This window comes from Malus sylvestris, chromosome 5 (genome assembly GCF_916048215.2).
Source record: "Malus sylvestris chromosome 5, drMalSylv7.2, whole genome shotgun sequence".
NCBI classification, from domain to species: Eukaryota; Viridiplantae; Streptophyta; class Magnoliopsida; order Rosales; family Rosaceae; genus Malus; species Malus sylvestris.
This window is the reverse complement of record NC_062264.1, coordinates 12167299-12180532: the sequence shown is the minus strand read 5'-3', so window position 1 is coordinate 12180532 and position 13234 is coordinate 12167299. Positions and strand designations below refer to the sequence as shown.

The following is a 13234-nucleotide window of genomic DNA, read 5'->3' as shown; positions in this document are numbered from 1 at the left end:
AGTCTCGAAGTCTTTCCCAACAAACTCAAAGTTAGACGGCCTACCAAAGAGATGATCTAAATGACCCAGTTTGTAGAAATCAACTTGACTTTGAACAAGCAAAGCCTCGAGCCTAGCCTTCTCAAGATCAAAAACTACATGCTCAAGATCTTGAATCTGAGGTATGTAACATCCAATCTCATTCTCTGCACTTTTATACTTAAATTGGATCCCATCAAGCCTAGTCTTTAAGTTAATGATCTCTTGGTGAGCGGTCTCAAGCTGCAGAGAGGTGAGGGCGGAGATACTATACCCCTTCAAAGCGATAAGCTCAGACTCCAACCTCTTGATCTTCTCAGTAGAGGAATAAGCTTCAGCTGCCATAGTTTTTGCCACTTCCTTGGCAGGCTTGGTATCCTCTTGATCAAGGATCATAGACTCAGTTGCCAGAATCGTCATTTTCTGTATCATAACAAGCAAAGATGTTCTTCTATAATCGGTCGTATGTTTTGCTAGCACACGCATTTTTGTCTTCAAGCAAATCTAGTTTCAAGAGCACATAAATCTCAGCAGCAAGAAGTCCTTGGTGCCACTTTAGTAGCAGAGCCTACCTTATCACTCTTCATAATAGGAAGCCTCTCCAAATGTGAACCAAACTTAGCTCCCAACGAGCATCTTGGCACATATTTCGGCATTGGGGGCACAAAAAAACCTTTACACTGAGCAATCCTATCAGTAATCGTACTAGCCACCTTTGGCATGGTAGGCTTCACCGACTCGGATCTAGCAACCTTATCTGTCTTCCCTTTAAAAGAAATCAAGTCAATCACAAGCTTATCGACAACAGGCGGACCCTTACGAGTAGCGGATGAAGTCTTCATCTTTTTTTCAACAGGCATTTCTTGAGCTGATAGGGAAGATCTCTTCTTTCCAACTTCATTCACAGTAGGCTCTATGACAGCAATCGGACAAGTTAATGCCTCCATTTTGATCTGCGTTATCTCCTCTCTTGGGGGCAGTCGACCTTTCTCCTGGTGAAGAGGATTAAGCAGCCAACGCCATTCACGATACTCAGCAGATAAGCTTAATCCATGCTGGCTTTTCCCATATTTTTTCTCTCGGACCAGCAAGCAGAAAGGCCACATGCCCAGCATTTCAGCAAACCATGAGGCCCGCGACCTCCTTATTTCTCTCAATCACTGGCCTAGCTCGTGTCAAGTCCAAGAGCCCAAAGGACATAAGCCATGTGACTCGCTTATTACAGCGCCCCAGCGCCTCAACCCGCAGCCCCAGCCGCATAGCTACCTTTGGCTCTAGCCAAGCCGAGTAACCCAAACAGTGGTCCCTGCCACAACACCTTCTCGACCCATGTCGAGCCGACTCCTGCCCCTTGCCAGCCGATGTACTGCACCACCCCGACGGTGGCACCACGACAACACTATCCAAGAAGAAGACACGGAAAATTAAAATTTTCTTACCTTGGTACGGCAAGGAGAAGACAAAGAAAGCAACGAAAGATGGTCCTTTGCACAGGCAAGTGTAGAAGATTGCTTGGGGAGGAGGAACAAATATCCTCTAGCTTTCTCTGTCTTACAAGGTAGAATAAATTGCTTTCTAAAGTTGATTTAATCATCTACTTAAGGTATACTTAAATAGACTTTTGAAGTGATTTATTTCCCTTTCCTAGAAGGATCTAACTTCCAATTAATGTGGGAATCTACATCAAAATAGGAAACAATCTTATGTTTCCTAAAGCAAGGGAAGATCTCTACATATGATGCCCTTTCTTGTAAGAAGGCTAACAGTTGTGGGGGCATTTGTGGAGCCAAAAATAATCAAGAAAATTATGGAAGCGACACGTGGACTTTTGGGTGAAAAGGACAAAATTACCGTCGAGGCACATCGGGATTCCCACGCGCATGCAACGGACAATAATGGTTCAATTAAGGAAAAGTCAAAGGTGATTAAAATGGTATTTATTCAAATCCCTCTCATCACTCCTCATCAAATCCTTATTCAAAAGGTAACTCCCAATTTTCCCATTCAATTTAGGTTTAATTGCCAAGTTAATTGCAAGTTATTATTTTACATAATATGTTGCATTTACACTCACAGTTTGACCATATATGACCGACCCCTATTTTCCGAATAGAGTCAGTCACTCCCCTATAAAAGCCATTCTCTACCCAAAAATTCCCAAACACATTCTCTTTCAAATTCTATCTTTGGCATCAGAGATTCTTCGGCCGAAGCTCCCCCCATTCATCATCAGCACATGAGGTTTTTGGCCTTAATCTTAAGTGTTATTATTTTGCAGGTGCATTTTCGTGAAAGGAGAAGACGGCGAAAATTTGCATCCACAGTAGTCTCCCCACAAAGTTTCATTTGGGAGCTAATTCTGAACAATGTAGAGTCATACTCAGCAACAGTCTTAAAATCTTGAATTCTCATGTGTGTCTACTCATAACAAGCTCTTGGCTGAAATCTCATTTTCTGGTGATTATATCTATTTCTCAACGCATTCTAGAGAGCCAATGTGTTTTCAACCGTTAAGTACTCGCTCTTCAATCCTTCATGGAGGTGGGGACGAATAAAGATGTAATGTTTCCCTCCTTAATGGTGTTTACAAGATTTCTTGCCTCCAGATGTATCTTGGCAACAAAATCAAGCTTTTCCAAGTTAACCATTTTCTTTTTCTAAAAGAAAAATGAGATGTGTAAGAACTTGTAATAATATGGATTCTGGAGGAATGTATTGTAAGAACTTCTAGTTCTTACAAATTTTTCATGTTGATCTTCAAACCAAAATGTTAAGTACTTGAAACTTCATGCTGGAGATTTACATAATTTAGACCTTAATTAAAAAAATTATTAGGTAGTTAGTAATACTCTCTACACAGGCACTGCAATCGGTATTTAGTACTACTACTAGAAAACTAATGAGGAAGGCGATTGTACCGCACAACTTTCATTAAAATAATATAGTGTATAATAGGCGATTATACTGCACCATCTAAAATTGTAGTAAAATTAAATATGTAGTTCAAGATGGGTAACTATACCGCACCATCTAATATTGCAGTGCAGGATTAGTAATCAGGACCTACACCAAACCATAAATAAAAAAAATATAAGTAATTATTAAATGAGTAATCTGGACCCATGCGTCCTCCTTTCTCTCTCTCCCACCCTCCTTTATTTGTATCCCCTCTCCTTTTCTTCATCCATGATCATCATCATCTGTCTCTTCACACATCACCATCATCTCTCTCGCCTCTTTCGCCCATCAGCACTATCTCTCTTCTTTCACCTATCACCATGATCTATTTTTCCTCTTTCACCTATCACCATTACCTCTTTTACAAAAAAAAAAAAAAAAAAAAAAAAAAAAAAAACTAAATACATTTTTATTAGTAAAAATGTTATTTCCTAAAAATAATACAGTTCAAGGAAGACTAATGAAAATTCAAACGTTTTTTTTATTATATTAGTCTTTTTTTTTTTTTAGTTTTTGAGAAACAGCAACACCTATTTTTAAAAACAGTGATACTATTTTTAAAGTTGGAGCCACTATATTTATAAAAGGCGACACTATTTCTGGAAACAATAACGCTATTTCTAGAATCGCTATCACTATTTCTAGAAACAGTGGCACTATTTATGGGAACGACGACACTATTTCTTGAAACAATGTCACTATTTTTGGAAATAGTGGTAAAAATATATGGAATATGTTCACTTTTTCTAAAACGGTAAAACTATTTATAGAAATAATGGTCACCATTTTTGGACAGTAACGCTATTCTAGAAATAGTGTCATTATTTCTAGACGGAAACACTATTTTTAGAGATAGTGACAATATTTTTATAAAAATAATTTACGGAACTATACTTCTTTTTTTTTTTTTTTAATAAATGAAGTACGATATTCATTGAATAGAGAAATAAACGTATAAAATAGAAGATAGGGTGCTAACAATGGGTCTCAATGAAAACCTTGGCAGGGATTTCAACCCGATCAAAGGGAAAAAGAATGTCCCGCACCAACAACTTAACTACTGATACTATCCTCCAATAAAAGATCAAAAATCACATCAGGAGGCTTCTTGAACCATGAAACTGGATGATCAAGAGTTAAACTGAATCGTGCTAGGCGGTGAGCCACCTTATTTGTCTTGCGTCGACTAAATGAAACTTTCCTATTCGCAAAACTCTGAAGAATCTATCATGTAACAGCAAAGAGATGTCCAAAAGGTCCATTATGCATTGTCCCACTGTTTTGGATTGCAGAAATCACCATGAGTCTATTGCCTTCCACTTCCACCTGCTCGGTCAACCATTGTTGTGCAAACACAACTGCTCTACTTGCAGTAGCTGCTTCTGACTGCGGCGGAGAACAAATTCCACCCAATCGGACCACCATAGCCGCTAAAAGCAATTACATTTAATAATAATTTCATTCTAATCTTTTCAAAATTGACAATATATATACACACATAACCTTTAAGGGAAGGGTTCCCCATTTTCTCCAAAAATGGGGATTATGGTTGGGGCTGTGTCACATCGATTTTCAACGATCTGTGTAACAACCTATCCATACCTTTACAATTTTATAAATTTTAAAATAGTGATTTTACGAAAAATGCCCCTAGAGGCAAAGATTTTGACTTTCGTTGTCCATCGGTTAGAGAGACGCAGGACTCATTCTTTGAGTGTATCCTCGTAGTACTCGTCATTACGAGTGCATAGGCAAAAGCCATTCGCTAGTCCGGATTATAATGGTATAGTTACGGACGTTTGAAATTGGTTATTTGAAGTTTATTTATAAATAAATTGAACTCCCATCTTGTGGGAAAAAAACCAATCAGATTTAGGCAAGAGAATAAAGGACCAATCAGTTAAAGAAAGGGAGGACCAATCAGAAATGGAGGGGTGAGAGATGGCCAATGGGGGGAAGAGAAAAAAGCTCCCAGCCTTCCCTTTCTCGTTTACCAATCCCCGCAACTTCCCATTTTTCGTCATCGATTCCAGCCAACTCTGGTGGAATTTTTCGACGCCACCACCACCCTCTTGAAGCTCTCACTTCCGTTTACAAAACCCAACCAAGAACTCCCTTGATTAACCTCTATACATGGCAGGGCGAGGCCACAAAACCCAATGAAAACCAATGGTGCTCCGGCCACCCTTTTTGATTTTCCCGGTGTATTGGCAAAGCAATGGCAGACACCACCACTTGGTTTTTATAGCCCATCATCCTAGCAGTAAATCCTGACTAACCTTAACCCCGTTTGACCACCGTAGGCGACAAATCGACGCTGGGAAGCTTTAGCCACTTGTAGGCTTTATCGGCAAAATTGACTATCTTCTATCCACTTTTGGACTTTGTAACAGGTATTAAATGTGTTCCTCTTATTGAGCTTTATCTTCCTATAAATTTTGGTAGAATTTGGAGTTAGTAGAAAAAGTGGGTTTCCAATCGCTGGAAACCGCCGTGTATGGCGGCGAGTGGGTTGAGACTGGACCTGCCCATCCTAGGTTAACTTGGATGCCCTGACTCCATATTAGACATCCGATTGACGAAATTCCGTTATTTTGTTATATCACTGTTAAGGGCCGCCACTTGGTTATTTTAGCAATCCACGATCCGACAGTTGGATCCTCACTAAACCTTAATACGTTATAGTACGTAATATTTGAGGACCATAGGAACTTGAAAATTGGGAATCTGACGTACGAATCTTCCTGAATTAGATTTGTAAGTTCATAAAATAAAGTGTTGACCTCCACTTGAATTTGCAATTAGGGATGGGCAACGGTTATGGCAAGCGGGTAACCGCAGTTATTTGCCCATAACCGTTTATACTTATACCCGCATAACCGTATACCCATTGTGTAATTGCCTAAATGGTTATAACCATGCCCATAACCATTTATAAACGGTTAACCATACCCATTTAACCGTAATCGCTTAATACCCATTTACCCATTTACCCTTTTTAACCCGTTTGTCTTTTTTTTTTTTTTTTTACCATTACCCCTTTTTCACCCGTCTACATGTTTTTTAACAACTTGAAAATTAAAAAGAAAAATTGTCATAATTTTCTTTCTTTTTATAACAATTAAACAACATTATAGGTACATTCATCATACATTTCCGTATTTGAATTTTTTAAGTCCTTATACCATTCCAATAATTGAAATTATAATTTACAGACAATATTTTTAATTGATATAGAATGAAAAAGCAAGAAAATTAGTTTTAAAAAACAAAATTGGAATATAGGATATATAAATTACAATAACGCTAACAAAAGTGAGGGATTAGTTGAAATGGCAAGTCCCAACATGTTTGAGGAACAGGTCTTGGGTTGAATTAAGTGAGTGGGGCCCATGGGAATTGTTATTTATTTTCTTAATCTTTTGGGAAAACTTTTACTACTAATCCATGTTACCAATGAAGGTAATATAATATTTGTTAACTATTTTTGGTTACGAAAACTGTTTAGAAGACAATATTCTTGAGTTATTTAACCTATAATGTAAAGTATTAACATAATATATATAATTACCTATATAAACCATGCACTATAGTCAAAAGCATTGATCTAAGTTTTGTTCGATAGAAAACATGGTTTGTGTTAATTTTACATATATAAAATAAATGGGTTAACGGTTACCCATTTATAACCGCGGTTAATACCCATAACCACCCATTTAAATTTCATGGGTAAACGGTTATACCCTTAACCGTTTATTTATATAAACGGTTACCCATAACCATAACCGTGAAATTTAAATGGGCGGGTAACCGTGGTTATCCATATCCGAGGATATTTTGCCTATCCCTATTTGCAATTGGCGGAGATCCAACCATTGGATCATTCCGAAACTTTAGGATGTTGTTCTAGAAGCTTATTGAAACTCTTGGGAAGTTACGGATCGGAAATTCGATATGCAGATCTTCTGGATCGAGTTACGTAGGGTTATGGACCCTATCGTCGACCTTTGAGCAACGGTTGATTTTTGGTCAATGGGTTTCAAATCATTTTAGAACGTCCTTAGGGATATGTTTTATGTAAGTTACGTGTTCTATCGATAAGAATTCTAAGACGTGATTTTATAATTGTTCTAGGCATCGATCGTTCGTGACGCCTCGATATTCATGCAATGAGGTTGTAGCGCGGACCTCAGGTGAGTGGGTCTTTTCCTTTTTATAGTGTGTATGTGTGTGTGTGTGTGTGTGTGTGTGTGTGTGTGTCTATAAATATGACTGATAGTTTCCACAAATGCTTTTGAATTGATTTATGCACTTCATGCCATGATTAAATTATGTTATGAGAAATGTTGCACTATTGTGAAATACCAAGATGATCCTACGGGATACGCAGGTAAGTTCAGGTAAGTTTATTATGTTGATTGGAATTATGGCATCATTATGGCATGCATATATTCATGTAGTGCTCATCAAGGCAACACCCCTGGTGAGTGCTCAGCAGAGGCTACGCTAGCCTTCACGTGTACGTTTACCTCCCAGCACCGCTCACTCGCCTTGGATCCAAGTAGTTGTTAGCCTGTTGTACATACTGCAATAGGCAGTTCCGACTCGTAGGTGACTGCGCAAAGTGCAAGCTTCACGTGATTGTAGCACTAGAGCGTTTATTATTACACCTAGTCTGTCATATAGGTCAAATTAGGTGACTCCGACTCATGTATTAGCATAGACTGATGAGCAATAAGTGCAGTCATACAGGTCACATTAGGCGACTTCGACTCGCATGCTAGTATATATTGTTGAGCTTATGATTATATTCATATTGTTGTTGAGATATTCTGTTATGGCATATTTTTGGATTACTGTTGACATGCATTTGATTTCATACTTATGTGTATTATGATTTTCTAGAAACTATACTTGTTTTATGACGAGGGATTACAATGTTTCCAGAAAGGTTCTTATAAAACTTTATTTTCAGGCCCACTCACCCTTGTATTTCGCCTCTCCATGTTTTAGTAGCTGAGCTATCTTATCGACGAGGATTCTTGGCAAATCTCAGTATAGGTGGCTACCTTTAAGGGTATAATCATTATTCTATCTTACTGTATTTTACTTATGCTCTGACATCACGTGTGAAATGGGTTCATTCCCGTTTGCAGCGCACTCTTGTATTTAGGCACTTTTAGTTTTAAAATTGTTCACATTTTCCACATCACTACACTTTATGGCTTTGTCATCTTCGAGGTGTCGACCATCACAGCTCGATTCGGAGTCCTACCGAGTTAGGGTGTGTTAGTTTGGTATCAGAGCATAAGTTTGGGAAGTATTGCATTCATCACACGCATGATGTAAGCATTCTTGGTTCTTAAACCTAATTTCAAAATCTTGCCACCTCGTCGAGTACAAAAATGTGTTATCCTTTTTCTAAGTTTTGAGTGACTTAGACGACTTATCGACATTCTAGAACTTTGTTTTGGCGGACACCTCTAGATTTAAGAGATGAGCCCCCTGCCTAGGAAAGAAGTGGATTTGAGAAAATTTGGTGGCCCTGAAGTAGGGCTACTATATCGATAGTTTTTGCATCACGGGGGATTTACCCACCAATTCCATTATCAGCTAGTCATTTCTACCAACCCTTTCAAGAATGGAAGTTAAGAATAGTTTTGATTCCTTGGAAGTATCCGTTAGTATACCTTTATCAGAATTCCTACAAAGTTGTACTTTCATCAAAATTTCCAGAAATGTCTCTAGCGACAACTTGGTGTTAAAGTCGTAGCACTCGACAGAAGAACATCTTGGGATAATCACTTTTGGTCCTTGGTAGCACTAATCTTTCCAAACGTACTAGTGGTCATCTTGGATCTTCAGGAGGAAGATTGATTTCCGATTAAGTCCATTCTAAATTAGATTATTAGCAAATTCCTTTTTCCGGCTTTGGGACAATTTAACCAATATTAGTTCCCAGAATTTCTTTTGGTGCTGTACTCGTCATTTTAATGAGCATAGGCACATGTGTACGAGTCGTTACACATTACGGTTAGTAGAAATCCCCTATGTAGTAAGTATTTTCCCTAGAATTAACGAAACAAGCTAACAAGACCAGTTCTTTACCAATTATCCGAGACCACTTACTCGAGCGGGCTCTAATCTGTAATCAGCCTACGGTGGCGCTACTAATTGACAATATTGTTCGATATCGAGGGATTGTCGACCTGTATTAAAGCCGTATGATTTCTCATACTGGACATATGCTAGTATCTAGAAGTGATACCTCTATGCCAGAATATCGATTCACAGTTTCAGGGTAACGAATAATTGCGTTAATTAGCAATGCGACTGATAGATTGATTTACAGTGACTACTTGAGCCGAAGAAACTAAATCGTGGAAACTTAGGAGCATACTTTGTATTAAGACAGTGAACTCGCGGTTATGTTAACCATATTACCTATTTAGGTAATCAAAACCTCTTCGACTAGCCACCTCTTGATCACTTCCACTATCTCACTATTAGAATGATTTGAGTTTCAAGAAAATTGTGAAGACCTTTTAGTTTGTGTCATAGAGTTGGTTAGTAGTATAGTACTTTTCGAGGACGCATACCTTTGGCGTCATATTCCAAAATTTTACCCGGGATATCACCAAATTGTGAAGTGAAGTACATCATCAATCCACTTTATCGTACTACACCAGTTTTCCTTTGCATCTTTTTGGACAAGTCTTACTTCATTGAGAGAACTTAGTTACTAATGCTTACCACTTAGGAAATTATCCAACCAACCACCTTATCTAGGAAACCTCAAATCTATCCGCGAAGGCGAAAGACTGAACCTTAGGATCATACTTAGATTTTAGCAACTCAATCAGGTGACGATTAAAACCATTAATACCCATACTTTGAATTGATGGTCTACCCGACCAACTTTTGGAACCAGAGCTTTCTTCCATAGCCTGACGAATTCGTTGTAGTCTTACGGACGATTTTCACCAACTTCAGCAACGAGATCAAATTTTCTTAGTGTTGACAGTCAGCTTAATACCAAATTCCCCAAAATTTTAGCCTTGATTCGATTGATACTTTTCTAAGGAGATGTGATCTCGCAAACGACATTCTTGTCAATTTCCAAAAAGGTTGTAAATGTAGAAAATTGGATATTCCCACAAATCGTTGTAAACTGTGTGATATCCTTGGCCTTGTTGATTTTATCAGTAAATTGTTAGTAACTTTTTGACGGTGGTGTTTTAACTTCCATGTTGGCCGAAAGAAAGTCAATTTAGCTGAGAAGTGGGATATGATTAAAGTTGTGACAACTGAGGCGTTGTCTTGTTTCGAGCATTTATGTTTTTCGATGACACCGATTATTATGAAGTCTACTGTGATGTTCCACTTAATGCTTAGGCTGCATACCAATGTAGCATGATGGAGTATCATTTATGCTTCCTCACGGTTAGAACCTTTCAAAATGAACCATCTTACTCATGACCTAGAGTCAAGAGTTACCATCTTTGCTTGAAAACCAGATGACACTTCTTTGTGGAGAAACGTATTTAGATTTTTTATCAATCTTAGACCTCTCACGTATATACTCATTTGAAAAGAATTAGATTTCGAACTGCGACGATGGAAGAACCAAATCAACATTTACATTTGCACTATCGTGTATTACCCCAATTGTGCAAATGTAATTACTGTTACCGTAACAAAAGACATATCTACAAATATCCTTAGCTTGTCCTTTTCCATTCTAATTAGGATGCAAGAGTATCGATTTTGGCGTTCGAATGATTATAATCACTTTCTATATCTGAATGGAGTTGGGAAATATCATCATACACTCTCGTTATGAGGTATCTTGCACATGTGGAGATTATGATGATGTTTCAATGATTATAGATCAACTTGTCAAGTCAACTCACTTATGTTGGTCCAGATGGACAACATTTTATATCTCTTGGTAAATTACTCATCCTTGAATTTATTGGATTTTCTGACTTTTTGGTCGACATCTACTTTGACCATGATTCCATAGTCACATCCTTGAATACATATTTACCCTACTGGATTTCGTATAGCTTCTCAAGCAGACAGACCGTCTAGTAGAATTTCACTTGGACTTTGAAGTTTAGTTGTGATCATTAATTTCCCAATCACCCTACAAATACCCTGATAAACGAATCTTAACCGTTGGTGATTGAATGTTCCAGAAGCTACTGTTGTAGCAAGATGTCATGCACTAATTTCAATTACCTTGTATTCTAGATTTGTTGGACTTGTTTGACCCTCAAATTCTTGATTGTTCTTCTTGGCTTAGTTTTGCTAAACTCGAGCGAATTTCAATATTAATCTGCTCACTAAGGTATTGTGAACTACATTCTTTAGCTTTATGGTATGCAAGTCACTGTTGTACCTCACAGTGATACGTGTTTCACCTCCAAGTTCTAGGAAGTCTTTTTGAAGACTATGAGTTCGAGTTATTGCCGATACCACCTTTTATCCTCAAACTAATGGCTAGTCTGAATGAATTATTTTGATCTTGGTGGACATGTTGTGATTATAGTACTACAATGTTAGTATGATTATGGCTTATACCTATCCCTGCTAGAGTTATGTGTAACCACAGTTACAATTTTTCAATTTTGAGTTTGGCACTGTTTGAAATGTGGCATAGAGACTTTATGCACAATATTTGTTTGATAGAGGAGTATTATAAAAGGTATTTGATTGATCAAGATTGCGAAGTAGCTAAGTTGCGTACTATTAACGGTATCACCGAAAGGGTAGTACGTGAGTGCAGTCGAGGCGCTAATTAGATGGTATTTGTGTATTTCCCAATGGGGGGCATGATGGTAATATAGCACCATCGGGAATCGTTTACTTACTTATCGGGACATCAATGAGTTCTTGGTATTACGAGTTGCAGACCATAATATTGAGGACTAAATTGTTGAACTCATTAAGCAAGTGGACATCTAGGTCCTTCTATGTTTAGTTGTTTATTTATTATTGGGCCTAACCCAATGATATTATATGCTTCCCTTCGAAGTACGTGACGCAACGAGGGCAAGTGAAATTTTTCTATATTCAATCTTGATCTCGGTACAACTATAAGCACACAAGAGGGAGCCTTCACAAAGGTTGCTTTGGAGAAGTCTCAGCAGTCGGTAGAGCCCCAGAAAGAGAAGGCACCGGAGGGGGATCATTTGGAGCCTCAGTACTGGACAGAACCCTAGAAGGAGGAGGCATCAGAGGTTGATCATTTGGAGCTTCATTACGCGGTACAGCCCCAGAAGACGAAGGCAATAAATGCCTTTGGAACAAACCCACAAATCTCTGATGATCAAGTAAAACCTGACCATCAGTTTCCTTCATCTGGTCAAGCTTCCTCTTCATGTTTGTAGCATAGTCATGTGCGAGCCGGTGCAACTGTTTATTCTCATGCTTGAGCCCTCTAATCTCCTGTTTGAGACTCATCACTTCAGCCGCCAATGATTCAACTTGGCGGGTTCGAGCAAATAGGCGTTGGGCCATATTAGACACAGAACCTGCACACTGAACACTGAGAGCCAGCGAATCCTTAACAGCTAACTCATCAGACCGTTTGGAAAGTAGTCTGTTATCTTTGGGAGTGAGAAGGTTCCTGGCCACCACCGCAGCGGTCATATCATTCTTCATCACGGAATCCCCAACGGTAAGAGGACCAGTAGGGGAGACGAAGGATGGGCGCCATATGTTGTCTGGAGAAGGCGGGGCTGCCTCTTCAACAAGGTTCAAGTCAAAACGACGGTCGGAGGGGCCAGACATTTTCAAAGGTGTTGAAGAGAGAAGAGGTCGGACAAATCAAGATCTTAGAAGTGCAAGAATGAAGCTTCTACTGGTGGAGATTCAAGTGTGCTTTGGAACTTAATGCCAGCCCCTATAAAAATCTGCACTCGACGAAGCTTCAGAAATCGAAGAGGCGCCTGCTCAGAAATCGAAGAGGCGTTTGCTTTCTCAAAAGCTGGGCTGCTTAGAGATCACGAGGGTTGATCTCAGAAATCGAAGAGGTGTTTGCTTTCTCAAAAGTTGGGCTGCTCAAAGACCACGAAGGCCGATCTCAAAAATCGAAGAGGCGCTCGCTTTCTCAAAAGCTGGGCTCCCCAGAGACCACGAGGGCCGATCTCAGAAATCGAAGAGGCACCTACTTTTCCAGCCTTTTCCAGCCTTGTCAGCACCTGTCACACGCACACTCAGTTTTGCGGAAATTATGGGCATTCTGTCAAAG

At 39.0% G+C, this 13234-nt stretch overlaps 1 protein-coding gene and 1 long non-coding RNA gene across 2 annotated transcripts in view; one reads left to right on the top strand and one right to left on the bottom strand.

The window, feature by feature from the left end:
- The first annotated feature begins 3904 nt into the window (after positions 1-3904).
- Positions 3905-8040, top strand: LOC126622424 (uncharacterized). The gene is made up of 3 exons (XR_007623448.1): positions 3905-5369; positions 7111-7169; positions 7952-8040. It is a non-coding gene; the product is annotated as an uncharacterized LOC126622424 (long non-coding RNA).
- A 4046-nt stretch (positions 8041-12086) lies between these two features.
- LOC126622418 (uncharacterized) overlaps positions 12087-13234 on the bottom strand; it is a 148601-nt gene continuing 147453 nt past the window's right edge. The window contains exon 3 of the mRNA XM_050291142.1: positions 12087-12515. Within this exon, the coding sequence (XP_050147099.1) occupies positions 12100-12515 (416 nt within the window). The 3' untranslated portion in view covers positions 12087-12099. The remainder of the gene's footprint in view (positions 12516-13234) is intronic.